This window comes from Phoxinus phoxinus, assembly GCF_949152265.1.
Source record: "Phoxinus phoxinus genome assembly, chromosome: 9".
In the NCBI taxonomy this organism is placed as follows: Eukaryota; Metazoa; Chordata; class Actinopteri; order Cypriniformes; family Leuciscidae; genus Phoxinus; species Phoxinus phoxinus.
The window spans coordinates 32,036,101-32,059,765 of NC_136884.1; the positions used below are offsets into that span (position 1 = coordinate 32,036,101).

Below are 23,665 nucleotides of genomic sequence, written 5' to 3' on the forward strand. Positions count from 1 at the left end.
GTCCCACTCCGGCCCTGGAGCCATTAAAGACAAAAGGTGAAAGTCTCCCCTACAGCTAGGCTGAAAGGTGAGAATCTCAGTGATGCGACTCATTTAAAATACAATAGAGAAAAAAAGGGCTGGCAGGAAAGGAGACTCTTGCTGGAGACTCAATAATCATCTGAAATCAGTCTACTAAACGTTATCAGTTTATATACTATTGCAGTGGAAAAACCAGTGTTCGAATTACGGGGGAGCTAAGGGGAGCTCGGCTCCCCTGAAAAGGACCTGGGCTCCCCTGAAAGCCTACTTTGAGACATTTAGGGGGAGCTCTAAAACACTGTCCATTTTTTTGTTATGTGAGTTATTCTGTTTTTATCATGATTTGCATTAGGGCTGAACGATATTCTGTTTTAACATCGACATCGCGATGTGCGATGCGCTTCATGAGGCGCGCGCGCGGTCTCTTGCTCTCTCTCTCCCTCTCTGCCGTGCACGCGCTGCGCGGTTTGGAGCACAGTTTCGATCTCGCGGGCGCTCTCGCTCTAGATTCCGGAGATTTTAACTAATTCGCGTGCATCAGTGAGCCGCTATCAATATGCGAGAGATATTCCGGGAGACTTGGGATGTCTGTATTTCTATACTGAAATAATATCGGCATTATTATTATAATTATTGATTTTTCATTAGGCAATTTTTTTGGTTCCCCCTCAGCTCTTGATGCGCGTGGTGGGAGCGATGGCTTATCTTATATACTGTCTATGGGTGTAGGCTAAAGCTGCTGTTTAAATGTGTTCGGCTTTTCTGCTTACAGAAACATGTTCTCTAATCTGTTTAGAAGATTTCATAATTAAATCTATTTAATAATAATTTAAGATAAAAATATATTAAAGTTTTATTTCATTTTGTTTATTTCATATGATTATGATGACCAACACTGTTTTACTTTGGAACTTTGGCTAAGAAAAGTTGACTTAAAAGATTGTGAACCAAAATGCTTATAAGTTGTTTTTATAAAAAAATATATTTATTTTAAGTTATATTGTTGTAAACCAATCAGGGGGTTGGTGTAAAGCTGCTGTTTTATTTAAAAATGCGGTCTGCGTTTGTGTTTAGTTATGGCTCTCAATATCGCAATAAATATTGTTGGGGAAAAAAATTTAATTGTCATTTTTTGCACAAACAATGTAATTTTTTTCCAATATCGTGCAGCCCTAATTTGTATGATGTAGGCCTAAGCGCGGTTGATTCAGAACCGTGGACAGAGCTGTTTGCCCTAACACTGACTGACGCTTGCGTTTTGAAGTAAACGGTTTACTAAGTAAACAATAGGTTTACTTGTAAACCTATTGTTTTAAATGCCCGAACATGCACCACAAGCGTTAAAGTCAGTCAGGGAGGATCGGAAAATAGGGCTCCCCCGAAAGCCACTTTGTAATTCGAACCCTGGGAAAAACTAAATTAAACATTTAATAAATTTGTAATCCTACAATACGGATTACCTAATCAGATAACATTTATTAAATATTTAGACATTTAAAGGCTTTAGACATAGCCGATTTCTTATCGTGACTGAGCGGAGGAAAGTGGCTTTCGGTTCATTTTTGTGACGCGCAGTTCCCGGAGACAGAGACGACAGATAAACTTTTGTCGTTAGCCTAATATGAATAAAAGTTTACAGTTTTGAACGATGTAGGCTACTCTACTCTAATCTTTATGACTAAAAAACTACGGAGTAGCCTATTAGAGCCTAAGTTATTTTAGCTGTCTGTTATGAGAAAAATAAATCCAAATGAACGCGCAGCCGCGTCTGTCAAACACTAATTCAACATGCCAGAATAAAACCCGACTTTAGAACAATGGATAGCGCCACTCGGCGTGGCGTGCCAAAATACTTAATTATAAACTTCAATATTTCATTCAAAATAATCTCAAAACGCTTTGTGACATTTTGAAAGCCGTGCATGCATTAAGGCAGGGGTGCCCATGCTTTTCTGAATGGTGATCTACCTTTTAAGTGACTGGGTCAGGATGATCTACTACTACTTAGGGCTGGTCCGAATACCATTTTTTGAGCTTCGAAGCTTCGGTAGTAATGAACATCGAATATTCGAAGCTTCGGAGAGAGGGTGCTGAACATAATCTTCTCTCTAATAAAAGCAGGAATCTCTATGTGTCTGTATGTCTGTTTGCATTTTGATTATTTCGAGAACCGTTCATCCAATCGACTTTACAAGGGAGTGCAGTGTCGATTTGGTGCAATATAGATAGACACGTGAGACACGACACATTCAGAATTAATAAACTTTTAATAAACGACAGAACAGCGCGAGCGGGAAGCAGCGCGCCTCAACGCGGGCTGGGCTTATGCTCCGAGAACGCGGACAATAGTGTTCTATAGTGATATAAAACGGTCCGTGTATATTTTGGTCATTGGATTTTCCTTTCAGAAACGGATATTAAAAAACAAAAAACAAGTGGTTATTTGATTTTTGTTTTAAAATACAAAATATAAAATTAAAATACAAAGCGTTTCTCTTTTTCAGTGTCAAAAAGAGATGAGCGAAATTTTAAAAATTATTTGAATTTCATTTTCTATTTCGGATATCAAAAAATAAACTTACTTTAAAACAGAAACGAAAAAAAGGCCCGTTTGTTCATATTCCGAGACCGGATGTGGCTAGCACTCACGTGACAAGACCGCCACATTTGACAGTGCTTAGCCCAGAATAAAATGTCTTTAGAACCTTACTCAGTTATGATTTTAGACATGGCAAAACAAGGCCTGTCATCCACAGAAATCTCAGCGCAGATATCACAAGTAAATGGGGGAGCAAGAGGATGTTCCGCGAGAAACGTGAGGAGATTTTGCAGTGAAAATGGATTAAGTTTGATGGGACTCCCTGACGCACATTTGGAGTTGGAGGTGGCAAAAGCTATAACCGAGGTATGATCCTGCTTTTTTTTTTTTTTACTACAGAGAGAGAGAGTATTAAATTTATTATTATTATTTTATTATTGTTCATATGTAAATGTTTTATTGTGTTTGTATATATTATGTATATATTTTATTTGTATATGCTTTGGCAACATTGTTTCACAAAACTTTCATGCCAATAAAGCCCTATTGAATTAGAGAGAGAGAGAGAGAGAGAGATGGTTGAAATAAAAACAGTCAAGTCAGCACTGAACATGGGTCTCTAAACCAATTTACAATTGACTGGTCTGTAATATGAGAATTATTGTTATTGAGATTAAAAAATAAATAAATGGCTGTAAACTGTCCCAAAATATATACCTCTCAAAAAATGTACTATAGCCTACAGTAAATTTAATATTTAATAGATTTAAGAATTGAAGTTAAAAGAGAGAGAGAGAGAGAGAGAGAGAGAGAGAGAGAGAGAGAGAACATATGCACAGTATGTCCCGCATTTATATGTCTTATCAAATTTGTTTGGCTGGCATCTTTTATACCCGTTTATTACGAATGGTACATAAATCCCAATAAATATCCTCAGCCTTCCATTGTTTATAAATAGTTTCTAAGTCACAGTTAACATAATCCTCACAACACTGATAAATTCTATAACACAAAAACGTTTTATTTCATGAAACAGACATCAGTTGGTAAATATTTGTAACGTAGAAAAAGACATGTATATTTTTTATTTTCTAGACTGGACCTACATATGGAAGAAAGATGATGAAGGGGTATCTCGCCACGAAAGGAGTGCATGCTGCAGAGATACGAATTGGATCAGCGCTCAGAACTATGCATCAGCCATACCATGAAGCAAGACGTCAGGTCTGTTATTGTCTCCTCTCTCTAATACATAATCAAATATGTGGATGGAATTTATGTGTAAATATGAGATAATGTTTTTTTTTGTCTGTTTTTTTTTTTGCTGTTTAGCTGCAGTTATTTAGATTAAGATTAAAAACTTGTAGATATTTATATTAAGCCTATAATCAGAACAAACCCCTAATTTTCATTTTACTTTTTTGATAGAGACACAAATAGACGTTATATTTGTAAAATATGCAGCCATATAGGACTAATGAGATTTTTTTTTGTGTGAAATAGTTAAATCGTTTTCCTATCTCTCTTAGGGTGCCCGCAATCTCAACCCCATACCATATCAAGCTGATTACATGGGTCAAAAGGTTCATATGGACCAAAACGAAAAACTGGCTATGTTTGGGGTCACCCATGTTTTAGCCATTGATGGCTTTAGCAAAAAGATTGTTGCTCATTCTACAATGCCTATAAAAAACAACCTTGCCATCTATGAAGATGTTTTCAGGTAATGGCAATTGTTATTATTGTGGACACTAAAGAAAGTGCATACACATGGCTACCATTCATGATAGAATATAAAACATATAATAACTGTTGAACATCTACAGTATATTGTTATGAAGCCTATTATGCTGAGAATAACTAATAACGTTAAGTTAAGTTAAGTTTGAAAAGTTTTGCACAAAATAAAACACTTTTTTATCCAATAGGCCTGCAGTACTTGCCTATGGTATGTGGGACCAGGTACGAGTAGATCATGGCAAGGAGTTTTATTTGACGCTTTTCATGCAGGAGCTGCTGTCATCTCACCGCCATAATCAGGAGCGAAGGCCATATATACAGACTTCATCCACAAAGGTACAGCTCAACAGTTTGTTTGGTTGCTTCAGCAATTCACTTGTATCCCTGCTTTTTTATTATTATTACTATTATTATTTTTGCTTTAGCAGTATAATGTTGTTTTGCATGTATGAGTCAAATTGTCGTTGGTATTACTATGCTTTCCAAATTTTAGAGTTAATTAAACAAAATTAACTGGCTGAGAACATGTTTCTTTTTTAAATCTGGTTACAGCTTAACAATAAAAAACTGCTGCAGAAGCAATTACATCCTATTTGTCTTCAAGCAGAATTCCTGGTAAAACTATAAATTTACTTGTTCGGCAGTCGATGTGCATAATGACTGCTGAGTTAATACATTTACAGATTTACCTGGAATCCTGCATGACCATTTTTCCTTATGACTTAAGATTTATTTACCCACCAGAACAAATTGACTGATTACACATCTTTGTTGCAAATTCAGAATCATATAGTTGAACGAATCTGGCCTGACGTCAACAATCGTGTCAACTATCCACTGAAGACAGCACTTATGTGGTTGGTGGATCAAGAGGAAATAGACATGGATGACAGCCTTGTGAGATATTGTGTGTCCAACCTTACTGGCCGCTTGTGTGAGATTGGTCTTACAAGGCTGGTGGAGTCATGGAATGCTCATAGAATTCCAGGTGAAATAAAACCGTGTTTCAAAGATTACAAGAGGCATTCATAAATTTCAATACCATCAGTATGTTCTTTATTTTACAGTTAAAGGAACACCAAATGACTTGGCTGGCCGTGGGTGTCCCAAAAAAATCCAACAGGAGCTGTTGCCTCATTCAGCTGAAGCAGCAGACCTTTACAGCCAACAGCTGTGATCATCACTGACCAGGCATTCAACTTTTGGAGTTGATCCATTTTCAACTGAACAGGACAAGATTACAGTTGAGAACCAGATTGCTGAGCATTATTCAGACATTTCAGAACTGTACTCTAGAGCAGTGAACAATGACTTTGCCCCATACAAACAGGCATTGCTCTGTCTTATAACCACAACTCAGCGCAATGTGTGAAAAGCCATTAGCTCTATTTAACTTAACTGTAAATTTGTTTGTGTGTAAACATTTTACTCTCTCTCTCTAAATGTTTTTCACGGCAACGGTCTGTTATACTCCGCAGCGGTCTGTTATCAAGAAATAACAGACCGCATTCTAAATTGGAATTCAACCAAGCCATGTAATAAAAGTAATTATTACATGGCTTGGCTGAATTCCAATGTAGAATGCGGTCTGTTATTTCTTGATAACAGACCGCTGCGGAGTATAACAGACCGTTGCCATGAAAAACAGCGCGTTGCTATGGACACAGAACGGACTATTTTCTTTGGCGGAAGCAATACAATCATTTTTAAATCAATAAACTCCTTTTTAAATCCATAATTTGTGTCAAATTATTTATTTATTTATTATGTAGGAAGCCATGTAATACGTGGGATAATGTATAGTGAGCCGGTTGTTATAGTGAATAACAACCCCTTCAGGCTGAATCAAGATCCCTCCGCTTTGCGTCGGGATCCCGTTCAGCCTGTCGGGGTTGTTATTCACTATAACAACTGACTCACTATACATTATCCCTTACATAATGCCTTTCAATATATGGACAAATAAGAGAAATATGAATACTTAATATTACCTCATTCTCCTCCTTTTAGAGCCCTGTACCTCCTGGAAGGCCTGTTCTTGTATAGCAAGAATCTTTCTTGCATTTTGTTTCCAGTACTGGGACCCTTTACATTAGGGGTGAAAACCAGAAAAAAAGGTTAAATCATCATGAGTGTATCTCATCCCCTCTAATTTTAAATCACAAAAGTAAAGACTTAAAAATAAAACAAAATTAAAAGGTTAGTTCACCCAAAAACAAAAATGATGTCAGTTATTACTCACCCACATGTTATTCTAACCCTGTAATACTTCCTTTCTTTGTCGCATCATAATTTAAGATTTTTATGATGACATCTGATAATCACTCCTCAGTAGTGTAATGGCCGAAACTTGCTCAATCAGAAAAAATATTAAGACATTGTTAAAATAGTGAAAGTGACTCCAGTGGCTCAACCATACGTTTATCAAGCGACGAGAATACTTTTTGTGTGCAAAAATAAAAAAAATAACGACTTTATCCCACTATTTATTCTCTTCAGCATTGGTCTTGTGTGTTTCCTTGGTGTTTTTACTTAGTCTATGTGCGTAGAGCTTCTGGGTTGAACGTCACACGCACCACTCAAATGACCTGTGTAGACCAACAGTGAGCCTGTGTGAAGACGTATGAATAGTGGAATAAAGTCGTTATTTTGTTGATTTTAGCGCACAAAAAGTATTCTTGTCGCTTGATAAGCGTATGCTTGAGCCACTGGAGTCACTTTGACTATTTTAACAATGTCTTAATTACGTTTTCTGATCGAGCAAGTTTCAGCCACCTATAACACTTCTGAGGAGTGATTTAGCTATCAGATGTCATCATAAAAATCTTAAATTATGATGCGACAAAGAAGGAGGTCTAAACTGAGATAATTTTCATTTTTGGGTGAACTAACCCTTTAATGTTTCTCACCAGTTGTGCCTTCAGACTCCAAAATGGCATTCCCCTGCACATCAGTCAATACCATTGGGTCATGACACCCAATGGCATCTTGAACTTTACAGATTATCCCCTGAAGGGTAGCCTCAGTTTCCAAAAACCGGATCACCACCATTCTGCTGGGACTCAACCTCCCACCAACCACCTCAGCAAGAAAAACAGATCTGGAAGAACATCATATTAAAATAATCATTATGACACACACTGCATTCAAAATCCTATGTAATGTAAATAGTCTATGCATTTTGTATATCAATAAAATGCGCTCAGTTTGCTTTTATAGTATCTTTGGGTTAACTGTTGTGAGAATGTAACAATCTCTTCTTTGGAACAGGATCAAATAATACACAAAGTTCCATGTACATATTACTTTCATAACATTTTGCATAAGCTTGCAGACAGACACTGCAAAAACATAACCTTCACCACTTTCTTGGCAGAGGTTATGAAAGTCAGGGGGGGATGTTAAAATCTAAATGAAAAGTACAAGTAGTATTAACTATTACACTACAACTAAAAAGGAGGCAGCTGGAGATTATAATATTATCAAATGTGATGAGGTGTTTTTCATTTATATCTAATTATATTTTAGACTTTCCCGTGGCGTCTGTCGTTGCTATGCAAACATGCACTGCGCGCTGACCGTTTGCATCCCTGAAATTTATAAATCGTATCACAGTCATTTAAGAAGTTAACGTTACCTTTGAAATGTTTTAGAGGCAGTGGCCCTGGGGGGGGGCTGAGGCAGCCCGCTGAGCAGATGATGATGATGTACTAGGAGTAACAGTCGCAGGTGATCGCATAAATGAAAAACGAGCTGTGGCATTTGAAGATGATGAGGTGTCCTCATCCTCACCATGAACCTCATAGTGAGTTCTTGGTGTAAGGTCCAATGTACTAAAAAAACCTGAAGCTCCAGGAAAAATGGCCACATTTGCGTCGTCAGTCACATATAGACTATGTGCTGAGACCTGTCAAGAAATGCATTTAAGTCAAATAACCGCAAGTGTTTTTCCAAATTTTTCTCAATTAGTGCTAACGTTAGCTATCGTTAGAGTTCGTACGTTAGCTTAAAACATTTTTTACCTGGAAAATACGACTTATTTTTTCTGCAGTCATGTCTTCATCCCTGAGAGAGACTCTTTTATTGTTTCGAAAAACAACGTATGGCTCCATGTCTGCTCTGCTCTTTGATCACGCTCAATTAGTCGTCACAGCACGTAACTTAATTTCTTCACAACTGTCAAATGTGGCGGTCTTGTCACGTGAGTGCTAGCCACATCCGGTCTCGGAATATGAACAAACGGGCCTTTTTTTCGTTTCTGTTTTAAAGTAATTTTATTTTTTGATATCCGAAATAGAAAATGAAATTCAAATCATTTTTAAAATTTCGCTCATCTCTTTTTGACACTGAAAAAGAGAAACGCTTTGTATTTTAATTTTATATTTTGTATTTTAAAACAAAAATCAAATAACCACTTGTTTTTTGTTTTTTAATATCCGTTTCTGAAAGGAAAATCCAATGACCAAAATATACACGGACCTAAAACGCACACACACAGGTCTGTTAAATTAAGGAATACTTTTAAGGTAGTCTAATATTTTTCTGACTAACAAATTACTGACAGAGTAAAAGGTAGATTTAAAAAAAGAAAAACAAAATTTAAATATATATATAAAAAACCGCCACCCCAGTGCCTTTAGGGTTCCTGTGCACGACGGGCAATAACGTAACTCCGCTTTGACTGTCGAGAAGAAGTCTGCTTTAGAGCTTGCATCAGTGTGGGTTCTGCAAGAGTGCGCATCGAGGGCACATATCAACCACAAAGTATGCGTGAGCACCCTTCTGAAACCTAAAATGAAAAATTAGACACCCTACAGTCTCATGGACTTAACGGACACATGAAATCAGCAGCCATTGTAAGTACACAAGACCAAAAATTCATATGAAGTATGGTATATATATTCATTGAAATTACTGTACTTTAAAACACTTGTTTAAAAGAAAAAAAACATGTATACATAGTATAAAACACTAGATGGCACAATATACCTATTTTTAATAGAGTCTTTCTGCCCCCCTTCCCCACACACACACAGACACACGTGGGGGGGGGGGGGGGGGGGTGTCAGACAGACAGACACACGCACACACACACACACACACAAAGAATGGCAGGGAGAATGGTCGGAGCTAATGACTGTAAATGAGAAAGTTGTCCGGCTCGATGTGCGCAAAATACATACCGAGTTTTGTGACTGTAGGTAAAAATAACCCCCCCACTTCAGTCAAAAGCATCTTGAAAGTAACACACTTCCTGCTGCCAGTTGGTGGCGCTATAACTTTGACTCACATTAGTTACATCCATGTGATCGGCCTCTTACAAAAAACACACTACTGAAGTTTCATCAAGATCAGTTAATGTATGAAGACGTTATAACACATCGTGTTTCTCTTTTCTCGCCATAAATTTGTTTCCTCGCCACGGCCAAACCGTTCGAGATATCAAAAATCCATCCGCAATTTAACATCCTCCATGTCTTGACTTCATGTTGACTGAGTTTGGTGGCGATCGAAAGAATTTTCTAGGAGGAGTATATAAAATTCCAGGGGGATTCGTTTTTAAACAACCCATAATAGCCGACTTCCTGTTGGACTGGCGTAAAACTTAGAGCACGAAAGTTGTTCGGCCCGATGAGATCTATATGTGTACCGAGTTTCATATTATTACATGCAAACGTGTTTGATATATGGACCAAGTTTTCGGACCACGTTCAAGGGGGCGCTGTTGAGCTCCCCTGTCACGCCCGGGTACCAGCTTCAGGCCGGCCCTGATGGCCGCGGGTTCTGACCTGTGTGCAAAGTTTCAAGAGTTTTCGAGCACGTTAAGGGCCCCAAAAGTGCCCGAGAAGTCCCACACAGCAGAGAAAGGGTTAAAATAAAGCCCCCCTCCTCTCTCACAGACACTGAGAGAGACTGGCAAAATTCCCATCAAATCACATTCAAACCAAAATATCTGACTTCCTGTTGGTCGGAGCTAATGACTGTAAATTAGAAAGTTGTCCGGCTCGGGGAGATAAATATAAATACCGATTTTTGTTACTGTAGGTAAAACTAATACCCCATTTTTGACTAAAGGTGGCGCTACTGAGCCCCTTACCACGCCGTTTCTGAAACTTTGCACAAGTGTACGAGGCAATAAATGTAAAGTGTCTGTCGAGTTTCATGCAATTTCAAGTATGCTAAGAGTCTCAAAAACTTTAAAAAAGAATATTAAAGTTTGATGCGTTGCCATGGCAACAGTATTTAAGATATCAATAATCCTTTCACAGGTCTACATCTGCCGTGTGTTTACATTATACAGATGAAGTTTGAAGCAAATCGGTAAAAATAAGAGGGTGATTTCAAAGCATTTTGAAAGTGACACACTTCCTGCTGCCAGTTGGTGGCGCTATAACTTTGACTCACAATAGTCACATCCATGTGATCGGCCTCTTACAACAAACACACTGCTGAAGTTTCATCAAGATCAGTTAATGTATGAGGATGTTATAACACACTTCCTGTTTCCAATATTCGCCATAAATTTGTTTCCTCGCCACGGCCAAACCGTTCGAGATATCAAAAATCCCCTCGCAATTTATCATCCTCCATGTCTTGGCTTCATGCACACCAAATTTCGTGGTCATAGACTGTCGAGAAGAAGTCTGCTTTAGAGCTTGTATCAGTGTGAGTCTTTCTGCTCCCCTCCAAACACACACAGAAAAGGGGGGGGGCTGTCTGTGTGTATGCCCCCCCCCCCCCCCCCCCCCCCCCCCCCCACACACACACAGAGAGAGAGAATGGCAGGGGGAACTCTGTCAGAGAGAGACAAAACCACGTTCAAACCAAAATATCTGACTTCCTGTTGGTCGGAGCTAATGACTGTAAATGAGAAAGTTGTCCGGATCGATAAGCACAATATACAGACCGAGTTTTGTGACTGTAGGTAAAAATAACCCCCCCACTTTAGTCAAAAGTATCTTGTAAGTAACACACTTCCTGCTGCCAGTTGGTGGCGCTATAACTTTGACTCACAATAGTCACATCCATGTGATCGGCCTCTTACAGCGAACACACTGCTGAAGTTTCATCAAGATCAGTTAATGTATGAGGATGCCTCAACAGGATGTCTGCTCCTACATATTTATGTAAGAGACCACCGATGTGTTTCCTGTACGGACAAGCACATGATGGTCCCTTAGGTATGGGAGGAAAGTCTCAACGCATTGAAGACTGCCATCATCTCCAGGCAATTTATGTGCCAAAAAAGATGATGACTCCTCCACAGACCCTGAGCTGAGCGGCCTTCCATAACCGCTCCCCAGCCGGCGAGGGAAGCATCTGTCGAGATAGCAACTCGATGGCAAAGAGCTCTCAACACCGGACCTGGGAAAAGAACCAGTATTTCCTCCATATAACCAAGGCGCGGAGACACCGCCGCGTGATCTTGATCGTACGAAGTGGGTTTCCCCTCGGGGAGAACCCTCTGGTTCTGAGCCACCACTGCAAATGTCTCATGTACAGCAGGCCAAAGGGTATCACATTGGACGCTGCTGCCATGAGGCCCAACAGTTTCTCGAACTGTTTCACAGTGCGTGACTGACCTAGCTTCAACTCTTTTGTGGCTGTGAGGATAGCAGCTACACGAACGGGCGATAGTGTGGCTCGCATCGTGACTGATTCCCATACCACACCAAGGAAAGTGGTTCTCTGTAATGGAGAAAGCACACTCTTCTTGGCATTGAGTCTCAACCCCAATTTCTTCATCTGAGCGAGGACGACATCTTGATGCCGAACTGCTAACTGCTCTGATTCCGCCAGAATCAGCCAGTCATCGATGTAGTTCAGAATGCGTAGCCCTGCAGCCTGGCGGGGCCAGAGCTGCATCTACGCACTTCGTGAACATGCGAGGTGATAGCTAGACCGAATGGAAGCACCCGATAATGGTATTCTTTGCCCCCAAAAGAAAACCACAGGAACTTCCTTTGTTGAGGAAGGATGGAAGGAAGCGCCTTTTAAATCTATCGTGACAAACCAGTCCTCGGATCTGATTTGAGTCACGATCTGTTTGTGTGAGCATCTTGAACTTGAGTTTCATGACTGCACGATACAACAGACGAAGATCTAAAAAGGGACGCAACCCCCCATCCTTTTTCGGAACAATAAAGTAGCGGCTGTAAAACCCCGATTCTCTGTCGGGCGAGTACACCTCCTCTATAGCTCCATACGCTAATAGAGACTCTACTTCTTGCTCCTACTTCAGTCCCTCGAGACTGGCCTCTGGTGTTATTGTAACAGCCACTTCGGTGACCTGAAGCATCCTGGCAGGAAACGACCGAACTGACTGTTTTTGAACCCCCCTCAGAGGGTGCGAGTTCGACACAGTGTCGTGGTGACACTGAGCCATGTGCTCGCTGGAGACCGCTGCGCCCCGAGGCACCAAGGGTGGCGGGGTTGGCAGAACGACCTCCTGAGGGCACCGAGGTGGGGCGGGCACCGTATACTGAGGTGTACACCGCTTCACCCCGGTCGGGGTTGCCCTCAGAGGTCTGACACCAGTGGCATCAGGACCTTGGGTGAAGCCTTTTTCACAGAAAACGGTCCTCAGATCCATCTTCTGCTTTAAAGGCTTCTGTAGAGAATGCCATTCTGGTCCCCAATCTTTCTGAGGGGGAGCACAGGAAATGGCACTCTGCCTGTACAAGGAGTTTGTTCATGGCTAGTGCTGCTCCGCCCAGCAGCCCCATTTACGAAGTTATAAACTCCAACTCATTGCACACAGGAGATTGAGAATATTAAATTCCCTTAACTCGATGCTCAGCACATAATTTTACCATATAATTCCTCAAAATTAAATGTAAAAGATCAACCAGACAAGTTACACGGTCTGGATGAAATGCTGAACTTATGCATGAATCTAACTAATGAAAGTCAGATAAGCAAATTTAAATCCAGCCCACTTATTTAATTCCTCAGAATCAAACAGCACAAAATCAACCAGACAAGATAATATAGTCTGGATGAAAGGCTGAATATATATTTAAATACAGCCCACTTATTTAATTCCTCAGAATCAAACAGAAAAAAATCAACCAGACAAGATAATATAGTCTGGATGAAAGGCTGAATATATATATATTTATATATAGCTTATATATAAAAATAGTTTCAACATACAATAAAAGAATCATAAATTCATAGCTTGCAATACACTGTATCTCTTTAATCAATGCATTGCAATTGCATAAGGTCCACTGGATTCGTATTGCAGTCTTTTAAATAAACAGTAGCATGGGGAAACTCCCGATAGTGAACACAGGTCGGTAATATTCATGAATGAACGTAGCCAGTCCAGTCCACTATTATTATTGCAGACTCGTAATCTACGCGATGCCTCAGCCAAATAATCTTTATGACTTTCTTCCCTCGAGAAGAAAGCCATCGGGAGCAGAGCTAAATTCTCGATAGTGCAAATGTTACACGTCGGGAATTTATGAATGAACACTGTCAGTCCCCTTTTACTAGAGCTGACCGTGCATTCTCCACTCCCAAACAAACAACACATGACAACTTGCGTGTGTCCCCACTCGTAATGAAGCGAGTGCAGGGAGGAACACGCGATCCAAAGCTGTTTGCTCCCCATACTCCTGTCCATATATATATTGTGCTTGTGAACATGCATCGATGCTCAGCACCTCTACCTCCTCAGAGATAGACTGCTAAAACACCGGGCTCTCTAACCAGGGCGGAAGAAGCCACGGCGCGGGCTTCCGATCCCAGAGAGAGAGCGATGGATCCCCCGGGTAAAGGCAGAGAAAAGGTGGCGCCCGTCTCTAACCCCTCCGCGAGATCCATTTGCGAACCCCGCAATACCAACCTCCGTGCTGCCTCGGCAACACGGGGCTGATACTGCGAGGAACGCGAGCCTGAACACCCTCCTCAAAGAGTGACAAGCGGGAACGGAGCGAGTACGATAGTAACACGCAATGCTCGTCAGCACCCTCGAGCGCTGACAGAACATGCTCCGTTCCAAACAAACAACACATACATTGTGTGTATCCCCACCCGTAGAGACAGAGGGCAGGAAGGAACACACGACCTAAGGTTGTTTGTTTGCCATAATATCTATGCTTGAGACACACAACAATAAATAAGACAGACAGTATGACACAGAGCGCTTTGCTGAGGCACAAAAGCTAGCGCGGTTCTAAACCGGATGTCCTTTATCCTTTCCTGGTCGTCACGTCACCCGCCCGTGACGCCCACTCTCGCCATTGGACTAGTTGACATAAGTGCTTCAGACGCAATCACGTAGAAGCGTTCCCAAAGCGTCATTGACGCATCGCGAGTTCCCTCGAAAGGGAACTTTATAATCTATCCCAAACGAAATGTTGTCTTTCATATTTCGTCTGTAACATATCGTCTTTTATAATATATATTAGGGCATAAATGTTAATTTGCAGTTTAATATGTTGCTTATACAAAGACATTTTATTTCAACGTATTCAGTCGATTTTTACTCATCTCAGTAGGCAATACAGATAGTTTGCTAAAAGCTAAATTCATTCACACAGACGCGCGCGAGCTGTAGTAAACAACAGCATGTGCCATTCATTCATTCGAACACAGAAACGCTATTAAAATTTAAACAGTCTTTTGCGGTTTACAGACACCATTTCATATCGCGATTAGAACAAAGCACTTACTGGTCTGTAGGATCCGTTGTTAGGCTACTCCAGCACTTTTGAGGTAAAATTTCCAGGATTATCACGATATTATTATTCCTCACAGCAAGTGTGTTTTCCAGCTGTTGTGGGCGTTGACTGGTTTGCATGTGTTGCTTCAGTTTGAATAGCGCGCGCTGTCGATGGGCGTGTCACATTAGCAGAGTAATGAGCTGCCAGAACGATAATGAGAACGGCTGATCTCTCTCTCTTTTTATATAGATTACATAAACAGAGAATATTTTTTTTAGTTTTGAATTAGATAATTTAAAACTGCACACTTATATGATTATAGAGATATATATCTCATGTCTGAGTGAATAGTATTCGCTGAGTTTTGTTTAAGTTTAGAGACGTGCTTCAGAAAAAAAGTTCACGGAGACAGAGAGGCAGAAAGCACTCCCTGTTTACTTTATTTATTTTACAAAAGCACAATGTTTTTTTTCGATTGTAAGTGGACACATAAAAAAGTAGACATTTAACAGCTTATTTTTTCATATTTCTTAAGTCTGTATGACCAAAACTGACGGAGTATTTTAGGTCTATTTTGCTGCTATGTAAAAAAAAAACCGACCAAAACGCGCCCGCGCGTTTGCCGACCTCAGAGGTTTAAGGCCATAAGGAGAATGCCATGGCGACAGACAGCAATCACTAATCCCTCCTCATCCGGTTTGCTGCTTGATTTCTTGGCCAATTCTTTTGCTGCTGTCCATTGTGATGCACCACGCAATCCTCTTCCCGACACCTAGATCACATAAATGATAAACATTTTAAAAAAGCTCAAAAGAGATGCTAAATAGACCACTAAATGTGACAGGACTTACACATGATCAACAAAAAAGATTCAATATTTACAGAACATTCACATTAGCTTTTGTAAAATGAGTTTACAGATTTCTCAAAAATTATTAATGCTTTGAACAAACAAATCCATCTCACCATGTATTGTACATATTGACTGAGTTAACTGTTATATTATGTTCTTTAAAAAAACTACACATTGACTGCTTCAATCCAAGCTAATTTTAAAACAATAAACACAAAATATCTGAAGTAGTCATAATGTAGAATGCACATAGCATGTTGTCAGAGGACATCATATTTTATCTTCTGGATCTGTTTAATTATTTTTCTAAGCAATACGTTTAGTTTAAGGAATGTGTGAAATTGTTTGAGAAAAGCTGTAAATTAAATTATCCAGTAATATCTGCCAACATAAATACAAATACTTACGTGATCATTGTTTTTGCAAACAAAGTGCACAAAGTCAGACACCTCCACATCACTTTGTATAAAAATATGGTCAAATAATCCCCTTTTCTCTGTGCTATCGAGGAACACATCAAAAACGTACATTAACACATCATTCAAAATTAAGAAAGTCACTTTATTTAAAAAAAAGAAAAGTACCTTTCTGTATTTTTAAACCGAATTGTGTTTTCGATTTCCATCGACACATACAGCTAGCATGTCTGGAGTGCATGCTGGACAAGTGAAAAACTCCTAAACTTAATCTCCAAAGGGTTAAAAGGATAATCATAAAGGATAGTCGGTTTAACTTTAACATCAGTTAAGGCTAGTGTACATAGCTGAATTGAGAATTATATTGTATAAAATTTTCACTATATTCAATATCTTAGTAGTTAAATCTATTCATGAAAAGGTTTCTACTACCCTGAATTTTACTTGCCAGTGGTTAATGATAAAAAAATAATAATAATTAAAGCTGCAAGCAGCGATTGCGGGCCCAAGCCGGTGGCACCGCCACCCTGGTGCCTTTAGTTGCACTAAAGGCACCGGGTGGCGGTGCTACCGGCTTGGGCCCTCCATCGGTGCTTGCAGCTTTAATTATATATATATATATATATATATAAATATATATATATATAAATATATATATATTATGTAAATTCTTTTTTCCCCCTATTTTTAACATATATATTATTATATATATAATAATAATATATATATTATTAACATTTTTGGATGCTAAACTATTCTTTTTATAGGCTTTGTACTTTGTACACTCACGTTCCAATATAGAAAAATTATCCTCTTCAAATGCGCAAAAATGTGCTTGGAAACATCACAGTGGAGCGGTGCTTACTATGAACGGCACAAACTTTACAAATGACTATTTAAACAGAGCAGTGTCATTTTTTTATGTAAGGTTGACTATTTTATTATTATATTTTATTAAGGCTATAATGAACATGCTGCGATGTCAAGATTGCAATGCTGGAATGCTGTGTGTGTGTGTGTGTGTGTGTTTGTGTCTGTGTGTGTGTGGCTCGATCGAACAATGGGGACATAAAAACATACTCCGTCATTTTGTTCATACAGACCATCATTCAAAATGCAAAGTGTTTCCTTATATTTGTGTACACTCGCAATGAAACACAACATTGTGCTATAAACTATAAACTCTTGTCAAACTGTAACCTACAACTGTCACCCAACCAAAATCACACACACACACACACACACACACACACACACACACACATCCCCCCTCCCCTCCCCTCCCCTCCCCACACAGACAGACACACACACACACAGAATGGCAGAGAGACAGAGAGAGAGAAAATACACATTCAAACCACAATATCTGACTTCCTGTTGGTCGGAGCTAATGACTGTAAATTAGAAAGTTGTCCGGATCGAAGAGAAGAATATACGTACCGAGTTTGGTTACTGTAGGTAAAACTATAACTAAGTTATAACACACTTTATGCATCCTTTTTTAATCATAAATTTGTTTCCTCGCCACGGCCAAACCGTTCGAGATATCAAAAATCCCCTGGCAATTTATCATCTTACATGTCTTGACTTCATGCTGACCGAGTTTCGTGGTCATTGGATTAATTCTCTAGGAGAAGTGTTTCAAATGCTAGAGCAAGCGTTCTCCAATCAACCCGTAATAGCCGACTTCCTGTTGGGCTGGCGTAAAACTTGATCCAGGGAAAGTTGTTCGGCCCGATTAAATCTATATGTGTACAGAGTTTCATATTAATTCATGCAAGCGTGTTTGATATACGGACAAGTGTTCGAATCCCATTCCAGGGGGCGCTGTCGAGCCCCCCTGCCACGCCCGGGTACCAGCTTCAGCCCGGCCCTGATGGCTGCGGGTTCTGACCTGTGTGCAAAATTTCAAGAGTTTTCGAGCACGTTAAGGCCCTCAAAAGTGCCAGAGATTTTACACACAGCAGAGAAATGGTTAAACTAAAATAGCCCCCCTCCACACACACACACACACACACACACAGAGGGGCAGAGGGAAAATGCTCCAAACAGTACACATTCAAACCAATATATCTGACTTCCTGTTGGTCGGAGCTAATGACTGTAAATTAGAAAGTTGTCCGGATCGAAGAGAAGAATATACGTACCGAGTTTGGTTACTGTAGGTAAAACTAATACCCCATTTTTGACTAAAGGTGGCGCTACTGAGCCCCTTACCACGCCCGTTTCTGAAACTTCGCACATGTCTATTACACAATAAATGTCAAATGCATGTTGAGTTTCATGTAATTTGAAGCATGTTAAGAGCCTCAAATGCATCCAAAAAGAATATAAAAGTTTAAAGCGTTGCCATGGCGACAGTATTAAAGATATCAATAATCCTTTCACAGGTCTACATCTGTCGTGTGTTTACATTATACAGATGAAGTTTGAAGCAAATCGGGTAAAAATAAGAGGGTGATTTCAAAGCATTTCGAAAGTGACACACTTCCTGCTGCCAGTTGGTGGCGCTATAACTTTGACTTACAATAGTCACATCCATGTGATCGGCCTCTTACAGCGAACACACTGCTGAAGTTTCATCAAGATCAATTAATGTATGAGGATGTTATAACACACTTCCTGTTTCCAATATTCGCCATAAATTCGTTTCCTCGCCACGGCCAAACCGTTCGAGATATCAAAAATCCCCTCGCAATTTATCATCCTCAATGTCTTGACTTCATGCACACCGAGTTTCGTGGTGATTGTTTGAATCGTCTAGGAGGAGTATTTTAAATTCCATTGCATGTGTTTTTTAAACTACGCCAAATAGCCGACTTCCTGTTGGGCTGGGGTAAAAAGTCAGAGCATGAAGGATATATGAACCGATGAGATCTATAAGTGTACCGAGTTTCATATTATTACACGCAAGCGTGTTTGATTTATGGACCAAGTTTTCGGACCCCGTTCCAGGGGGCGCTGTCGAGCCCCCCTGCCACGCCCGGGTACCAGCTTCAGTCCGGCTCTAATGGCCGCGGGTTCTGACCAGTGTGCAAAGTTTCAAGAGTTTTTGAGCACGTTAAGGCCCCCAAAAGTGGCAAAAACCTTGAAAAAATTTGTATTATAAAGAAGAAGAAGAATAACAAAATATATATATATATATAAATAAATATAGCTGCAAGCAGCGATTACGGGCCCAAGCCGGTGGCACCGCCACCCCGGTGCCTTTAGTTGCACTAAAGGCACCAGGAAGACGGTGCCACCGGCTTGGGCCCTCCATCGCTGCTTGCAGCTATATTTATTTATATATATATATATATATATATATATATATAAAAATCCGCCACCCCGGTGCCTTTAGGGTTCCTGTGCACGACGGGCAATAACGTAACTCTGCTTTGACTGTCTGCTTTAGAGCTTGCATCAGTGTGGGTTCTGCAAAAGTGCGCATCGAGGGCACATATCAACCACAAAGTATGCGTGAGCACCCTTCTGAAACCTAAAATGAAAAATTAGACACCCAGTCTCATGGACTTAACGGACACATGAAATCAGCAGCCATTGTAAGTAAACAAGACCAAAAATTCATATGAAGTGTGGTATATATAATATATATATATATTACATTTTTTAAGGGACAAGACAGAGAATTTGACTTGCCTGACCTGATTAGAACAGTGAAAAAATAAAATAAAAAAATGGGTTGTGCAAAAGGCTCATCGAGGGCATATTTTTTGCCAGATTTTTTAAAAAAGTTTAAATATATCAAAACAGAAAGATTTTTTTACATTAAAAAACGTGCAATGAAAAAACAGGAATAGGGGAGGGGAATGACAGACAGAGGAAGACAGAGAACTTTTGAAACTAAAAAAATAACATCCTAACTTTGACAGAAAGTAGTCTTTGATAATGTTTAAATATACATAAAAATGCAGCATTGAATTAATTGAAATTAGTGTACTTTAAAACACTTGTTTAAAAGAAAAAACACATTTATACATAGTATAAAACACTAGATGGCACAATATACCTATTTTTAATAGTCTTTCTGCCCCCCTCCCCACACAGACACACACAGGAGGGGCTGTCTGTGTGAGTGGCTGCAATGTCAAGATTGCAATGTGTGTGTGTGTGTGTGTGTGTGTGTGTGTGTGTGTGTGTGTGTGTGTGTGTGTGTGTGTGTGTGTGTGTGTGTGTGTGTGTGTGTGTGTGTGTGTGTGTGTGTGTGTGTGTGTACGAGGATCGATCGAAAAATGGAGACATAAAAACATACTCTGTCATTTTGTTCATACAGGACATCATTCAAACTGCAAAGTGTTTCCTTATATTTGTGTACACTCGCAATAAAACACAACATTGTGCTTTTGTTAAACTATAAACTCTTGTCAAACTGTAACCTACAAATGTCACCCAACCAAAATCACACACACACAACAATGTTGACTGTTTTTGTTCTGTTTCAGCAGCGAAAATAGTTAAACAAAGATCACAGCAGAACCATTGCGCATCTCAGTGTTTTTTCATTAGTAAATGATTCCGCATTTTGAAAGAATCGCTTGACTCAAAGATTCAATGATCAATCCATAAAGATCTGTGTCATTCATGAATGACTCAGTCATTTGAACGACTCGTTTGAACGAATGAATCAATGACTCGCTCATTAAGACGGTCGCCTGGCGACACCTAAAGGAGGTTTAGTGTTATGTTTAAAAGTAGCCTTTCATTCTTTGCAACGATCGTTAATTAACTTATATTTAAAACAATCTTGTAATATTATTTAATGCATTGTTATTTTTCAGTGTAAAATATTTAATTTGATCAGCCACAGGGTAGGCTAACAGTCCTACAGTGTCTTATTATTCTAAATAATTTAATTTATAGATCAAATTTAGAAATTAAAATTGAACTATGAAGCATACATTTAATAAGAGTAGGGTGTGACTAGGTATAGATATTACATACAGATATTCAAATATAGTGGCCACTAGCCTATTAAAACCTGAACGTGTCCGCTTAATAAATCGTGAGCTGAATGAGTCTCAGCAAACATCAGCACAAGGAGTCCAATTTCATTAATCATGATTGAAGAGCTGACTGAAAAGATTAAGAATAATAGGCTATTGAACACGCAATTCAAGCAATCCCACCCCCGAAATGGCGCTATGTTTAAAATTAAACGAAATGCTCACGGCTGCACGGGCAATAACGCGTTCACGGCGAGGAACGAGCAGAACAGAGTGAATGTGTTTTAGTTCATTCAGACGTCCAGTAGCCTACTTACTTTGGCTTTTAAGTTAGCGATTTAAAAGCCCCCGCTTTAATCACACATCGATTAACCGGTAGGAAAATATTCTAACAGTCACTACAATATACAATGGGCCTACCTGATTTTGATCACAAGAGGGCAGTATTGCCCTATGTATGACTTATTTTTTGACTAAATAGCGCATTCTGGCTGTTTTTTAACATATACATAATTCTTAAATTGAAAAAAAAGAACAAAATGGGTTTAGTTCTGATATTTGTATACTTTTATATAGAAATAAATGGTGAATAATAACATTTTTAGAAGATATGAGGCTTTTAGTGTTTCCTTTTTTGGACATTACTTTAATCCCTCGCCATAGCAAAACCGTTTGAGATATTTAATATCCGTTCACAATTTAGCATCTTTAATGTATTTTCATCATGTTGAAAAAGTTTGGTGTGAATAAAATAAACCACCGCTAAAAACTCGTAGTCTAAAGTATACCATAAATCACATTCAAACCAAAATATCTGACTTCCTGTTGGTCGGTGCTAATGACTGTAAACCAGAAAGTTGTCCGGCTCGATGTGCACAATATACATACCAAGTTTTGTGACTGCAGGTAAAACTAACCCCCCCACTTTTGTCAAAAGTAACACATTTCCTGCTGCCAGTTGGTGGCGCTATAACTTTGACTCACAATAGTCACATCCATGTGATCGCTCTCTTACAACAAACACGCAACTGAAGTTTCATCAAGATCAATTAATGTATGAAGACAATATAACACATCGTGTTTCTCTTTTCTCGCCATAATTTTGTTTCCTCGCCACGGCCAAACTGTTCGAGATATCAAAAATCCGTCAGCAATTTAGAATCATCCATGTCTTGACTTCATGTTGACCGAGTTTGGTGGTGATCAGACTCATTTTCTTGGAGGAGTATATCAAATTCCAGGGGCATGCGTTTTCATACCACCCACAATAGCCGACTTCCTGTTGGGCTGGCGTAAAACTTAGAGCACGAAAGTTGTTCGGCCCGATGAGATCTAAATGTGTACCGAGTTTCATATTATTACATGCAAGCATGTTTGATATACGGACAAGTGTTTGAATCCCATTCCAGGGGGCGCTGTCGAGCCCCCCTGCCACGCCCGGGTACCAGCTTCAGCCTGGCCCTAATGGCCGTGGGTTCTGACCTGTGTGCAAAATTTCAAGAGTTTTCGAGCACGTTAAGGGCCCCAAAAGTGCCCGAGATTTTGCACACAGCAGAGAAAGGGTTAAACTAAACTAGCCCCCCTCCTCAGACACACATACACACACACACAGACGCAGAGGGGCAGAGGGAAAATGCTCCTAAAAGTACACATTCAAACCAAAATATCTGACTTCCTGTTGGTCGGAGCTAATGACTGTAAATTAGAAAGTTGTCCGGCTCGGGGAGATAAATATAGATACCGATTTTGGTTACTGTAGGTAAAACTAATACCCCATTTTTGACTAAAGGTGGCGCTACTGAGCCCCTTACCACGCCCGTTTCTGAAACTTCGCACAAGTGTACTAGGCAATAAATTTCAAATGCATGTTGAGTTTCATGCAATTTGAAGCATGTTAAGAGCCTCAAATGCATCCAAAAAGAATATAAAAGTTTAAAGCGTTGCCATGGCGACAGTATTAAAGATATCAATAATCCTTTCACAGGTCTACATCTGTCGTGTGTTTACATTATACAGATGAAGTTTGAAGCAAATCGGGTAAAAATAAGAGGGTGAATTCAAAGCATTTTGAAAGTGACACACTTCCTGCTGCCAGTTGGTGGCGCTATAACTTTGACTCACAATAGTCACATCCATGTGATCGGCCTCTTACAACGAACACACTGCTGAAGTTTCATCAAGATCAGTTAATGTATGCAGAAGTTATAACACACTTCCTGTTTCCAATATTCGCCATAAATTTGTTTCCTCGCCACGGCCAAACCGTTCGAGATGTCAAAAATCCCCTCGCAATTTATCATCCTCAATGTCTTGACTTCATGCACACCGAGTTTCGTGGCGAATGGTTGAATCGTCTAGGAGGAGTATTTTAAATTCCATTGAATGCGTTTTTCTAACTACCCCAAATAGCCGACTTCCTGTTGGGCTGGGGTAAAAAGTCAGAGCATGAAGGATATATGAACCGATGAGATCTA

General features: G+C 39.6%; 2 protein-coding genes and 1 long non-coding RNA gene across 3 annotated transcripts in view; 1 reads left to right on the top strand and 2 right to left on the bottom strand.

Annotated features, from left to right (window-relative positions):
- LOC307004698 (guanylate-binding protein 4-like) overlaps window positions 1-23,665 on the bottom strand; it is a 238,983-nt gene that overhangs the window by 44,696 nt on the left and 170,622 nt on the right. The window lies entirely within an intron of this gene.
- LOC307004016 (uncharacterized protein) lies at window positions 1,501-5,477 on the top strand (the record flags this gene model as incomplete). Its single annotated transcript, XM_079622957.1, has 6 exons — window positions 1,501-2,926; window positions 3,656-3,784; window positions 4,090-4,283; window positions 4,489-4,636; window positions 5,084-5,288; window positions 5,368-5,477. Exons 1-6 carry the CDS (start codon window positions 2,714-2,716, stop codon window positions 5,475-5,477), a joined length of 999 nt encoding a protein of 332 aa, XP_079479083.1. The 5' UTR covers window positions 1,501-2,713.
- On the bottom strand, window positions 6,292-8,793 carry LOC307003916. The gene is made up of 3 exons (XR_013798882.1): window positions 7,938-8,793; window positions 7,210-7,400; window positions 6,292-6,385 (listed from the first exon to the last, which is right to left on the bottom strand). It is a non-coding gene; the product is annotated as an uncharacterized lncRNA (long non-coding RNA).